This window comes from Thamnophis sirtalis, unplaced genomic scaffold (genome assembly GCF_051295495.1).
Source record: "Thamnophis sirtalis isolate CommonGarterSnake01/CBP01778 unplaced genomic scaffold, rThaSir2_p1.2 scaffold_6, whole genome shotgun sequence".
NCBI lineage: Eukaryota > Metazoa > Chordata > Lepidosauria > Squamata > Natricidae > Thamnophis > Thamnophis sirtalis.
In genome coordinates this window covers 72,653,906-72,667,029 of record NW_028261386.1, presented here as the reverse complement: position 1 = coordinate 72,667,029, position 13,124 = coordinate 72,653,906, and the positions used below count along the sequence as shown (strand labels likewise).

At 42.1% G+C, this 13,124-nt stretch overlaps 1 protein-coding gene across 2 annotated transcripts in view; it reads right to left on the bottom strand.

Annotated features, from left to right (window-relative positions):
* The window catches only part of FRMD1 (FERM domain containing 1), a 52,633-nt gene that overhangs the window by 11,797 nt on the left and 27,712 nt on the right, over nt 1–13,124 (bottom strand). For both annotated transcript variants that reach the window (XM_087718146.1, XM_087718147.1), the window contains exons 5-8: nt 12,992–13,068; nt 7,124–7,310; nt 2,918–3,073; nt 549–614 (exon numbers count right to left, since the gene is read on the bottom strand). In XM_087718146.1, the coding sequence (XP_087574272.1) occupies nt 549–614; nt 2,918–3,073; nt 7,124–7,310; nt 12,992–13,068 (486 nt within the window). The remainder of the gene's footprint in view (nt 1–548; nt 615–2,917; nt 3,074–7,123; nt 7,311–12,991; nt 13,069–13,124) is intronic.

The following is a 13,124-nucleotide window of genomic DNA, read 5'->3' as shown; positions in this document are numbered from 1 at the left end:
AGAATCAACACTAATTTTATTCATTTATATCCCACCTTTATTATTTTTATTCAAGGCAGAGGACATATCCAACATACCTTCCTCCTCCTACTTTCCCCACAACAAAAACCCTGTGAGTTGAGTTGGGCTAAGAGAGAATGACTCGCCCAAAGTCACCCAGCTGGTTTTCCTGGCTAAGGCGGGACTTGAACTGACAGTCTCTTGCTTTCTAGCCTGTTGTCTTAACCACTGGTCCAAACTGGCTCTGGTTATAATACTATATTATGGCTGAAACTCATGTCCAAGAACTGAACTGAAATAAATGTGACTTGTTTCTGAATATAAGCCTGCTCCAACATACATGACTCTTCTATTACGGAAAGACTTGTGTCTATAGGACGGACTTCCTAATTCTGGCCTGGCTACTTTGCATTGCATGGACAATACTCATTTGTATGTACTTGAACACTGAACATGTGACCCATGGAAACATTAAAGTCAAGCTTAATAAAGTGAGACCTTCTATACCTGAAGGGATATCTCCATTCCAATGCTATGGATGTTCCTACCTGATAGATGTGTATCCCTTTCAGTGTCAAACCAAGGATGATTGTGGGACGATCCTCCTTCTTATCCTGAGAAGAGAGATTCAGCATGATAAGGAGTTCTGCATCTTCACTTCCCTGAGAATTAGTGAAGATGCTACTACCCACCAAAAGACAGCCACAGCCTATAGTGATTCTCAACCTTACACTACGCAGGCTAGAACTATGGTCAAGGTTATCGCCCATCAGCAACATTTCTCTCCCGTAAGCAATACCCTCCTTTGGAAAAAAAGATTTTGTTACATTCATCCATGCTTTAGTAATCTCTTGAAGGAATGACTGAAATATTCTATGTAAAGAGCTGACCTTGAAGAGTCAGGAGACTTTAGCTGCTTGCCTCCAGAAGATGTGGACATGTGGGAGCATGTTGAACTAAATTGGGAGTGACTGCATCTGCTGGAGGGAGGCTACAAGTTCTGCTCAAGCTTCTGCTTTAAATTCTTAAAGTTGTTTCGAAGCTGAAATTCCTATGGCAACAATTATCTCAATGTGTCTCTACATTATCACTCTTCACCCTGTTTCCTGTTGAAATCTGCCTTGTAGAGCAGAGGTATCAAACTCACGCCCCGCGGGCCAGATGCGTCATGCACTGGCCACACCGACACCTGCTTTAGCAAAGGGGGGGGGAGGAAAGTTGCAATATGTCACATGACACCGCTGTGACAATGCGGGTTTGGCACCCCTGCTGTAGAGGTTACACCCTGTGGTTGTGTTCATACAATACTTTCAACCAAATCAGGAAAAGACCCAGCAGCTGCTTTTCCACACTTGATACGAATGCTAAGCTGGAATTAACATTAGCTGTTTCATGGCTTGCCTTCTCATGCAAACAGGTTAATTTGTAACTTAATACCTTGTGGTATATATTCTGTGATTGCAACCTATGTGAATGCAAGCTAAGTCCAGCGCTGTTATTTTCTGTTGTTGGGTCTAAACTAAAGAATGGTTTACTTGATCACTTTAAGGAGATAAGCAAGACTTTTTGCAATAGCATTTGAGAATGGAACTGGACATTTCATTGATTTTTAAGATTTTTGGGGAGGGAATCAACTAGTTAAAACAATACTAATGTTGCTGAACACTTAATTCTGTTCTGGATGCTGGGTCCTTTCTCTGTTAAGGAAAACAAATTATCAAGAAAAACCCTTTCTCTCAGATGTCCTACGAAATACTTCTTTCTAGCACTCAGCAGTTTGAGAGGGAAACAGCATAAAACACACACACACATATCACTATTTTTCTGTCCAAAGGGTAACTTGTATCAAACTTTTCCAGTCATTTCAGGACTGATGAAATGGAAGATGGAGTGAGAAAAGCTTTTTTTTTTTTTTTTTTTTTTTTTTAGCAAAAACAGGTTGTAGCTAATAAGCTAACAAGTCAAGCTCCAAAGGATTAGCCAAGACCATCACAAGATCTCTGAGAAAAGCCTCAGCAGGATGCATGGAAGCCTTTTGTTCTCCACCTTGGTTTCATTGCTAGGCAGCATCCACCCATGATAAACAGGAGCTATGAATTAGGGAATTAACAGTTTAAGGATTAGGTTTTGGCTGGAGCAACTCTGAGTAGTAATTCCAGATTTCTCTTTTATCCAATTACGCTGATTATGAAAGAGCTTCTTGTATGGGCAGTTTAACAAATGTTGTTTTGAAAACTTTGGTTGAAATCTATGCCTACTTAATAAACAATTTTCCATCTTTCTTCTTTTTCTTCTCCTTCTTCAACACCACCATCACAGAAAGCAATAGTGAAAGAGAAATAAATAGAGTTTGTCTAACCATCAACATATGGGAGATGGGGAGGAAGAGCACATACACACTCATAATCACTCCCTCCCTCCCTAACTCCAGTATTTCAAGTTAAGCAGGAATCCAAGTATTAAAGCAACCAATTTTCAACTTGTTGCATACTTGGGCATGAGGCATGTTAGATCTTGCCAGTTTTTAACACTTTTAGTTTACGTCAGGCAAAATCCATGAATATCTTAAAAGAAAAAGGAAATATGACAATAGAGGAAGATAGAAGGTTGACAAAAAACAAGATTTCTTTTACTGACTATTCTAGTGAGGTGCAAAGCCTTGCTGTAGAATAATATAATGTGATAGCTACAGCTCTTTCAAAATACATCTAGGATAGGAGCTCAAAAAAGATCTACTGGCAGGCAGAATATTATAAGCAGGGGTGTCCAACTTTTAAAACTTGCAGTCTTCAACTCGCAGAATGCCTCAGACAGCATAGCTGGTTGGAGAATTCTGGAAGTTGAAGTCCATAAATCTTAAAGCTGTCATGGTTGGACACCCCTGTTCTAAAGCTTGAAAAAAGGCCTCTTATTGCACCTTATGCAATCTGTAGAAATGGACAGGGACATCTTCCAGAAGACACGACTCCTTGACATACTTCAGAATTGCTTCTCTGGTTGACAGACCTTTCTGTTCTCGGTGCATCTCCGGTGCATGCTTCAGGATGTAATCACTCCCCCGTTTGGCAATTATCTATCCGAAAGGGGGGAAAAACCATAATCAGTTTCCCTTCAATAAATTGACAGGAGAAGGTAGCTAAAATTCAACACGTAATGATATTAAGCTAAAAGTAAATTGTCTCAGAAGTTCTTAACGGCCAAACTTTTAATTGCATTTAGTACAAGCTGTTTGTGAGAATGCATTTTTACATTTGCCCATCTTTGCCAAATAGAGAGCTTTTTCAGCGCTATTCCTGACTATGGAAGGCCTGACCAATGCCTTCATTACAATCTCTTTAATTTTGTAAACATATCTTTCCCAAAATATGTTAATCTACAGTTTTCTTGCAGCATTAAGGCTTTTATTGTGTACTTAGCCAATTTCTTATTTTTAATGTGAAAAAGAATTAAACTATACAGCATGTTGAACTCCAAACAAGGTGAAGTGCCATATTCAAATGTATAAAAAATAAGATAAAATAAATACAAATATGCATGCATCTTTCTTCTCTAAAGGAGTTAGCTATTATTACTTGCCCCTTGCCATCTGTAATATGAACTTTCTAACTTGGTTTCTCTTTAAGTACATGGCAAAACTGCTCAATAAATAATAATGAAAACATTTATGGTAGGTATATTTGTGATTTTCAAAATAATGTAAATTTAAGTAGTGTAAATTTTAATCTGGACTGGAGAGAAGTACAGCAAATGTTAGTTTTTCTATGTGATTGCAGCTCAATAAAAATTGAATATGTAAAAACTCTTGTCTTCAGAACACATTTTTGCTAATAGACAATTCTGTTCAGACTTCACTACATGGGAACCTTCCAGATGTGTGTATACTTAACAAATGGCCATACTAAATGAATTTTGGTGGTGCCCGAGTTGGGGAACTCTAACTTAGTTTATTTTTAAGTTTTTGCTATCTCATCAAAATGGTTATAACTGATAATTGACCTAATGTTAGCAAACATGGCTGTAGAAAGCGCTCAGAATGCCCCAGGTATCTTAAGGCATTATGGTGGGACTATCATCCTAGATTTGAATCAACAGCTTCTTAGCTTTTCAAAGTGTGTGAACCCAGAAGAATTTCTCCTGCATGCTGGCCTCTATGACAGTTGAGTACTCTGTAAGAGAGTAATCTAAGAAGGTTTAAGAAGTAGGGTTTTGCAGATCTTCAAAGGAGTTCTTCAATTCATCAGAAGTCTGAGCAAACACACCTTCAAAGCAATTCAGTGAAGCAAAGCAATGCCTTCCTCCTAATCGGCAGATCAGGGCCTCCTTGTCATTTTGCTTGCAGAAAAGTGGATCAACCAATCAAAGTGGAAGTAATCTCCACATATTCCCTCCCCCGCATTAAAGGGGCACCCAAATGCAGAGATATTCTTAAATAGAGGAAGAAATGTTATCTATGCTTCCTTGAACTCCTGGAGTAAAGGTGGGACAGAAATCTCATAAATTAAAAAGCTGGTTGAAACCAATAGATGGCAATAAGGAGAGTACAAGGCTCACTGACCTCACCTGGCAGTTTTACAAGTCACCTGGACACTTCTCAATGTATGGAGGCTGTGCCTATCTTTCAACTGGAGACATTTCCTCCAATGTTGTGTCTCTGTGGGTCACCCAGACTCTATGCAATTCTTAGCAGCTGGCCTATGTATGATCATGTTTGTTAGGGAGCTAGTATGGATTTAGGGGGCTTTTACAACTGAGACCGACTATGCTAGCATTCTTCTGCCTAATCACCGTCTGACCTTTAAAAAGCCCTTAAGATCTACCTTGGACAAGAATTCCTCCTGAATATCCTCTTAATTAGAGGGAGGATCCCTTAGGCGGCTATGGTATGTCTGTTCTTTGTGTGCCTCATCAAATTTCACACAGTGTTAATTATCTGGCTGCCTGGGGGCCTGATCTTTCTTAGCTCATCAGCTCAGCACCAAGGGTTTAGGAACCAGATTTCCAAACAAAATTGCTTGTTTGCTTGCTGCTTTTGGCCTCTTCCCCAACAGCTACGACCAAAATCACAATTCTTTGCTGCATGCTGCAACAATCCTGAAACTCGGAATCAACGGAGAAGTATTATATGCATAATCTCACTGCTATACCCTGGGGAATTGGGAGAGACATGTCCCACTGGATGCCATGCTCCTTTCTGGTAGCAAATTACCTACCTGTCTGATAGCAGGCAAATAATAAGATAAGAACAATGAGGTTTGGACTCTAGGTGTTTGCTAGTACCAAAACTGGCTCTAAGGACAGATTGATGCTATTCATTTCCCATATCACTTAGGTTAATTTTATTCTCAATAGAGAATATCCACAGGAGAGGAAACCGTGGTTGGCTGAGACTGAAATACTGTTTTAGGAAGATATGTGTATGCATAATATTAAAACCATCCTTTCTCGATATAAAATTCCCTCCTGATTCCCCAGGAATGTATTTCTGGTTCAGCCTAGTTTTCACAGTCTTCAGGAGAACAGGCTGCGGCCAGTGAAGTGTTTGCTTCAGGAGAATTCCCTGTGTCCCCTTTCCACCCTGCACTCTTAATGACCTTATTGGACGGGGAATTTTCAGGAAAGGCTGAAGATTGAAGGTTGCTGGTTAGGAAAAAACTTGATTCTATACAATCTTCTTTCTCAGTGCCATCCCCCTTTTTTTCATTTCAAACATATTCCAAAGCAGAAGCAGAACGTCCAGATCCAGTCACAGTTTTGTTCCATATAATATTAACCTTGTGAACTCTCAAGCTCCCTCTTTCTGATATGTACTCAAGATGGACAGCAGTAGTGGGCTCCTACCGGTTTGGCCCAGTTTGGCCGAACTGATATTAGTTTGGCGGCCTGGGTCACTGGAACCAGCAACAAACGCAGGCCTGCCATGCCTCCAAACCGGTTTTCCAGGTGGTTCAATAGGCACTGCCATCTTGTTTTTGTTTCTGTGCATGCGCAGAACAATTTTTATTGTAGTGTTCATGCGCACGTAATGCGCAGTGCAGCCATGAGCAAACTGGCAATAACTATTGCCGGTTTGCTCATGGCTGCACTGTGCATATACCCAGAAGAGGAACTGCCCAGGGGTCATGCACACCCCCAAAAATTAACTTCTGGTTTTTGGTGTGCGCATGTGCACCAGTCAGCTAGTCTTCCGGTTACTGGCACACATGTGCACATGATGCTCTGCTGGCCGGCACGCATGTTCACACTGGAAAATGGAAGACCAGCTCTTCCAGTTTCTGGCACTGTTGCATGCACAAAGACCAGCTGATCGTCACACATGCATGCATGCCAAAAACCCAGAAAAGGAATGGGCTATGCCTCACATGCCAGGTAACATGGCTCCGTGTTCCACTTTGGGCACGTGTGCCACAGATTTGCCATCACGGGTATATAGCATGTGTGCATGCATGTTATATATTTGTACACTTTTGAGAACAGGCAATAATTTCATTTTTAATGTGTGCCCGTGTTCCCACAGTAAAAATATGACAATAAAAGTTATCTATCTATCTGCTGAAGATCTGTGAAGAGAGACTCTGGGAGAACTCTACAGCTGCCATGAAAAAAAAACATTTGAGTGGCTCATCCCACAAGGATGTGACCAGCATGAATTGGAGACTGAATTCAGATTACTGCAGTGGTGGGTTGCAGGTGGTACATCCCGGTATGGGTGTCCCGGAGCCTGCCTGGAGCACTGGGTACTATTCCGGTATGGTGCTCCGGAGGGCCCACCCGCTCGCCCGAACTCCTTACCTGCCCTTTAAGCCTCTGGCGCTTCCACACATGGCACGTATGGCACCTGCACGATGCTCCACCAAGCAGCTGGAGCATCACAGAGGCTTCCGGAGGCATCACAGGCAGGTACAATACATGCGAGCGCCACACATGTCCATGTGGGTGACACCGGGCAGGTTCCAACTGTACTAGTTGGAACGTGATCCGGAACCCATCACTGGATTACTTGTATCCTGTCCAGGCAAAGGTGAAACAGGAATGCAAAGAAAGTGCAAAAGAAGAAAAATTCTTAAGCTTCTTTGAACTCACAATGCCTCAAAGCCTAGTGGTTTAGCTTCGTTTCCAGACTCACCCATTGAGGGAAGTATGTCTGAGGTTCAAAATAGTTCTCTCCATGGACGTTATCCTTGTAGTCACCAAGGTCAACCTGCAGACCATAAGCAGCCAATAGGAAATAGATTTCTTCTTTGTTGGTGCACCGTGACTTCAACACTTGTTCCCTCAGATGGCAGTAGTAATAATGCCGGGCCACCCTGTCACTGCAGGAAAGGTAAGAATGAGGTAGGAGAAGAGGACAGACCATTAGTTAAAAGCAAAACGGTAGAAGGGAAAAGAGGATATGTAACCAAATTCCCATCATTACAGGATTTTTATACTGATGAACAATCAATTCCAACCATTTATTGTTAGTTATGTTGTTTAGGGAATAATCTAAAATCTTCCTAAAATCATCTGAGAGGCAGAAAATTACTCCTTGGATATTATTTAAGGCAACCTCTTTACTCAATTTTCTCCTAAGATATCGAATACCGTTTTTATTATTCTCAGCAACTTAATCAATAGAAGCACTGGCCATACTAACTATGAGTGAAGGGAATTTTAACTATGAATTCGGTGAAGCCAGACCACTTAGAAGTTTAGCTAAGGAACAAACCCTATACAATGTTGAATAATTAGGCACAAGGGGAGATTATTCTGAGAGAGAAGAAACCTATAGAGGGACATATTCCATATTTTGTTGCCCTGATTCTAAGTGAAGACTTTGAGGTTATTTTGACATAAAACACATATAGAGCAACTGTGCTGCAAAGTTAATATATTGTTCATGCTAGGAATACGCAGCAAATCTCAATAAAGCACCTGAGTGCCGTTTTGTTCTTGAATCCTATTTCTTGACACACAAAAGAATGCTATGAACAGAGAAAACTCCAGTCTAGAAAATGTTTGAGATTTTTGCTTTGTACAACATATGCCATTCTGAGGATCTGGTTTCTCCTGGAATGAACAGCAAAGTATTTTTCTGATTTCAGAAGAGAATTATGTCTGCTTCAGTCATTCCCCACCTAAAACAGACAGAAATGGCACCTGCTTAGAACACCCTGAGGCATGTCTACAGAGGCCATGAACCTTCTTCTTGTGATTGGAGGTCCAGATCATACATGGAGATAACAGAAGCAGCCTATGTAAATTCAGAAGTCAATCCTTTTGTTAAAAAAAGGGAAGCCCTGCTGGGTTTCTGGTAACAGAAGTCAAATTAATTCATCACAAAATAACCACAACCAAATGATTCTAGTGGTTAAAGAATCAGGCTAAAACCTAGGACAGGACTTCTAGTTCCATTTTTAGCATGGTGCTAGTTAAGTGACTTTGGCCTTGTCAATTTCAGCTGTAAGAAGAAGGCAATGGCAAACTACTTCCAAAAATGTTGCCAAGAAAACTCCAGGGACTTGCCATGAGTCATCAATGACTCAAAGGAACCAAAAAAAGAGAAAGAGAAGACTCTAGGGCAGTATTTCTCAACCTTGGCAACTTGAAGATGTCTGGACTTCAACTCCCAGAATTCCCCAGCTGGCTGGGGAATTCTGGGAGTTGAAGTCCAGACATCTTCAAGTTGCCAAGGTTGAGAAACACTGCTCTAGGGCCATGATGGCAAACCTATGGCGTGTGTGCCAGAGGTGGGATGCAGAGCCCTCTCTGTGGGCATGCGTGCCGTTGCCAGCTGCTCCTCTGGTTTCCGATGTGTGCCAGCCAGTTGGTCTTCATGCGTGCAGGAGTACCGGAAACCCAAAGACCAACTGGCCAGTGCACATGCATACGCCGGCCAACTGGTTATCGGGTTTCCAGCTCTCCGGCGCACAGGAAGACCAGCTGGCCAGTGCAAAACCCAAAGACCAGCACACACACATGCACACACATTCTGATTTGGGGAACTTGGTGCTGAAAAAGTTTGCCTTTGGGAATTGAACAGAATTAAATTGAACTTTCCTTGTTACTGAGACAGATGATAAAGAAAGTTATTTTACCTGTGTCATCCCCACATTATAACAATGGGCCATAAGGAAGACAAACCAGTCAATTGTGTACAAAAATGACCTCTGAATGGCATCCTAAAGGGAGGTTTTCTTAGAACAAGAGAAACAAAGAAACCATTTCAACATGAAGCTACCTTTCTAGGATTGTGGCTAAGGATATATACTTTAAGGAGCGCTCGTAATTATAGAGTTTTGCTTTGACCAAGTGGCTTTGGAAAGCAGTAAGGGAAACTGTGAGAAACATTCTTATAAAGGCGGGGGAGAGATGCCCTCCATTCAGCCCAAAGGAAAAGAAGCAACATAGCCTTGTTCAGATCCAAACTTGAAATGATTATGCAAATGAAAATGCTAAGCTTCAATTTAGACATTTTGAACGTTTCTTGTCCTAACCTAAGGGCACAAATTCAGCTTGCTGTAAGGGACTATCACACAAATATGTTCTTTACTTGCCCATTTTTGAAAGGCTATCTGTCACTTGCAGGCTGAATTCATTCCATAAGAATCAAATCTATCCCAAGTTCTAGTTTCTTTTTCCTCTACTCGTACTGTTTTTTCTTCACTAATAAAACTAAACCTCCCCCACCAAAAAAATGTAATTAAAGATGAGTAGAAGATAGTTTGTAGCATTGTCAGATATTATTAGATATTAGTATGAAAGTGAGATAGCTGATAAAGAACATCTGAAAGTGTTCGATGCTTTAAACACCTATTGCGCTTCCTCGGTAGTGTTTCTGCAATGTATTTGGTGCACCAGTAGTTCCCATTCCTAGATTAGGGGCACTTCAAATGGCCACTCATATTCTGATCATGCCATGACTTGACTACTTCAATGTTCTGTACGTGGGGCTACCCTTGAAGACTACCCAGAAACTTCAATTGCTGCAAAATGTGGACATGAACAGTAATGGCAAGATAGAGTGACTATGGATATTTGGATCTTCAGAGACAAGGGTTTGTCCATCTTTAGTTCTGGATGAACTACTCCAGACAGACCCAGTGTGCAGACTGGGGGTCTTCCCAGACTTGTAATACCTGCTTGAAGAACAGGTGGCAGCCATGACTAGGAAGGTCACCTTGGCGTGGTGCACTAGTTGTGCCTATTCTTGGACCAGGAGCCTCTGCTCACTACAACTCATGCCCTTTCAACATCTCATTTAGACTACTGTAACATGCTCTACATGGGCCACCCCCTGAAGGGCCTTCAGAAAATTCAACTGGTGCAGAACATGGTTGTACAGGTATGGTTCCAAAATATACAACATGCATAGTACCACGTCTGCAGGGACTGTATTGGTTGCCAGTATGTTTCCAGGTGCAATTCAAGATGCTGGTTGTCACTTTTAAATCTCTATATGACTCCAGACCAGGTTACTTGAGAGATCACCTTTTCCCAAGAATCTTTACCAGTGCAACTTGATCTAGCAGAATTGGGCATGCTGCAGATCTCATCAGCCAAAGAGTATTTGGCTGGCAGGGTTTTTTCCACGGTGGCTCTTCTCTATGGAACATCCTCCCTTTGGAGATTAGAATGGTCCCAATCCTGTTAGCCTTTCTTAAGGACCTAAAAACCTGGATATATTTCCAAACCTGGGTCAAGGGCCCCTTTCCTGGCTTTATTACTAACGGGCCAGGTTTTTCACCTGCTATGCATATTGATTTTGAATGTTTTAACTGTGATGTATTTTTTGAATTGTAAGCCACTCAGATTAGGCAGCTATAGAAATGTACTGAATGAATGCATGGATGGGCATGCCTTGGCACTATAATACCTCTGCTTTATCAGCTGATTTGGTTACTGATTTGACTCTGAAAGTGATTCAAGGCTCTGGTTGTTATCTATAAAGCCCTTCATGACCTAGGGATCTGGTTACTTAAGAAACCATGTATCTCTCATAATATCTGCCTAGCTGGATTAATATGCTCCAAATTTCTTTGATTAAACAATGTCATTTTTCAGAATCCCATAATTATACTTATTTTCTTTTCACCCACAAAATATGGCTTGGGCCTTATTATGAGGGAAGGGTTGTTTTGGGATTGCTGAGCGGCTGTTCTATTCTGAGCGGGCTTCCAAAGAGCCGGGCACAGCCTCATGGGCGAATGGCTGTGCACTGTCACAGCAGAGCAACACAACAGCCATGAAGCGACTATGCTCATGAGCAGCAACCCGGCAAACCCCCTTTCCAGCTGGCACAGTGCCATTCACTGACCTAGGGGTATCACCAAGCCACATGAGCTTCATCGCTGCCCGGCTCCCGTGGCTTATGCACCTTCGAAATGCCAGTGAATGGTGCTCTGCATGACTGGAGAGGGCAATTGCATGAACAGCTGTTCTGCTTGCGCTCACGCACCTCCCAGCCTCACGATGCCTTAGCGCCGCTCTCCCTACAGAGCCAGGGCACCTTGGCTGCCGCCGCCGCCATCCCAGCATGGCTTTTTCGGCGGCTTCCAAACTGAATCTTCTAACAGTGGCCGCTCTGGGCGTACGCTCTATGGTTGTATGCTCTGCTGGCAGCTGGCCCACAACCATAGAGTGTATGCCCAGAGTGGCCACTGCTGGAAGACTCAGTTTGCGTGATCGCTTCATGGCTGTTGTGTTGTGCTGCTGTGACAGTGCAACATAGCCATTCACCCTTGAGGCTGTACCTGGCTCTTTGGGAGCCAACTCGCAAGAGGGAATCCACCCAGCAACCCCTCTCTTCAGCTGGGCACAGCACTGCTCACCAACGTAGCGGTATCCTGAAGGTGCCAAACAACGTGATCACCTTTGCCTCTCCCTCCGGTTGCCGCGGCTTGGCACCTTCGGGATACTGCTAGGTTGGTGAGCGGTGCTCTGCCTGGATGGAGGTGGAGGGTTGTCCAGGGCACTTTTTGTGGGGGAGGCTTATATTTTTGCCCACCAGAAAAATGTGGCATGGCCTTATTATCAGGACATGTCATATTTTCGGGGAAACACGGTAATAGTATCTGCCCTCTGAATCAATGCTCTCGCCATCTGGATGGATCCCACTCTGCTGTTGTTTAGAAGAGTCATGAAGCCCTGACTCTTCACACAGCCTTTGGCAAGGCAGGATGAGATACACATACACCATTTTGCTTGCCATATTTTCTTTATTTTTATATTTTAGTGACTTTATTGTAATTTCTTTGATTATTATGAATAGTCCATAGGCATACCGGGTTGTGCAGCATACAATATTAATAAATTATTATCATTTTTATATACGCAAAAATGTTTTGTGCAGGGGGGAAAGGTGAGTTGGGACTGCCTACAGGTATATGTGTTATACCTGCCTACATCACCTTAAATATGATTCATTTTTCCTGAAATCAGATAGCAGTAACCACGTGAATCCGGAAAAGACAAAGTTTCTTTGGATTTCATTTAAAGTGATGCCCAAGTGTCTGATGTGCCTTCTCACACATGGTACATATCACCTTTTCCTTTTCAAATCCAGATCACTGCACAACCCTGGTAGAGAATGCAGCTCTGTTAAAGGTGTGTGCACAGGTGTTTCCATGCACCTGCCATTCATACTTTCATGTCTGCTATGCAAAAAAGCTCTGCAAGTATGACAACAGGCCATTATAGGTAATACAGTTAATGAAAGAGTTAATCTAACTTCTATTGTGGAAAGGGAGCACCTTCAGAACTCTCTGACAGTTTGAAGAAAGGCAACATTTTTTTCTAGCCAAAGTCGTCTTATGACTTGTATGACTACCTTAGTGCGAAACTATTATTTTGTGTTTGACAGTGTAGGCTAAGCTACTTGAATCCAACACATTCACAATCCATTGCCTCCTAAGCAAACTGTCTACAGAAAGTAAATACGACATTATATTAAATAGAAGAACAAAAGGGTGACATTGATGTAGAGGATTTTTTAAAAAGTAATAATCAACAGTACCTTATAACGCGTCCATTTTCTACATAATACTGTACTCTGAAGAATGCAACCAAAGGAGGGATGAACTTTTCTGTTCCCTTTGAAATAAAAAACAAAAAAGTCAGACAACTTCCAGAATCAATCAATCTATCAG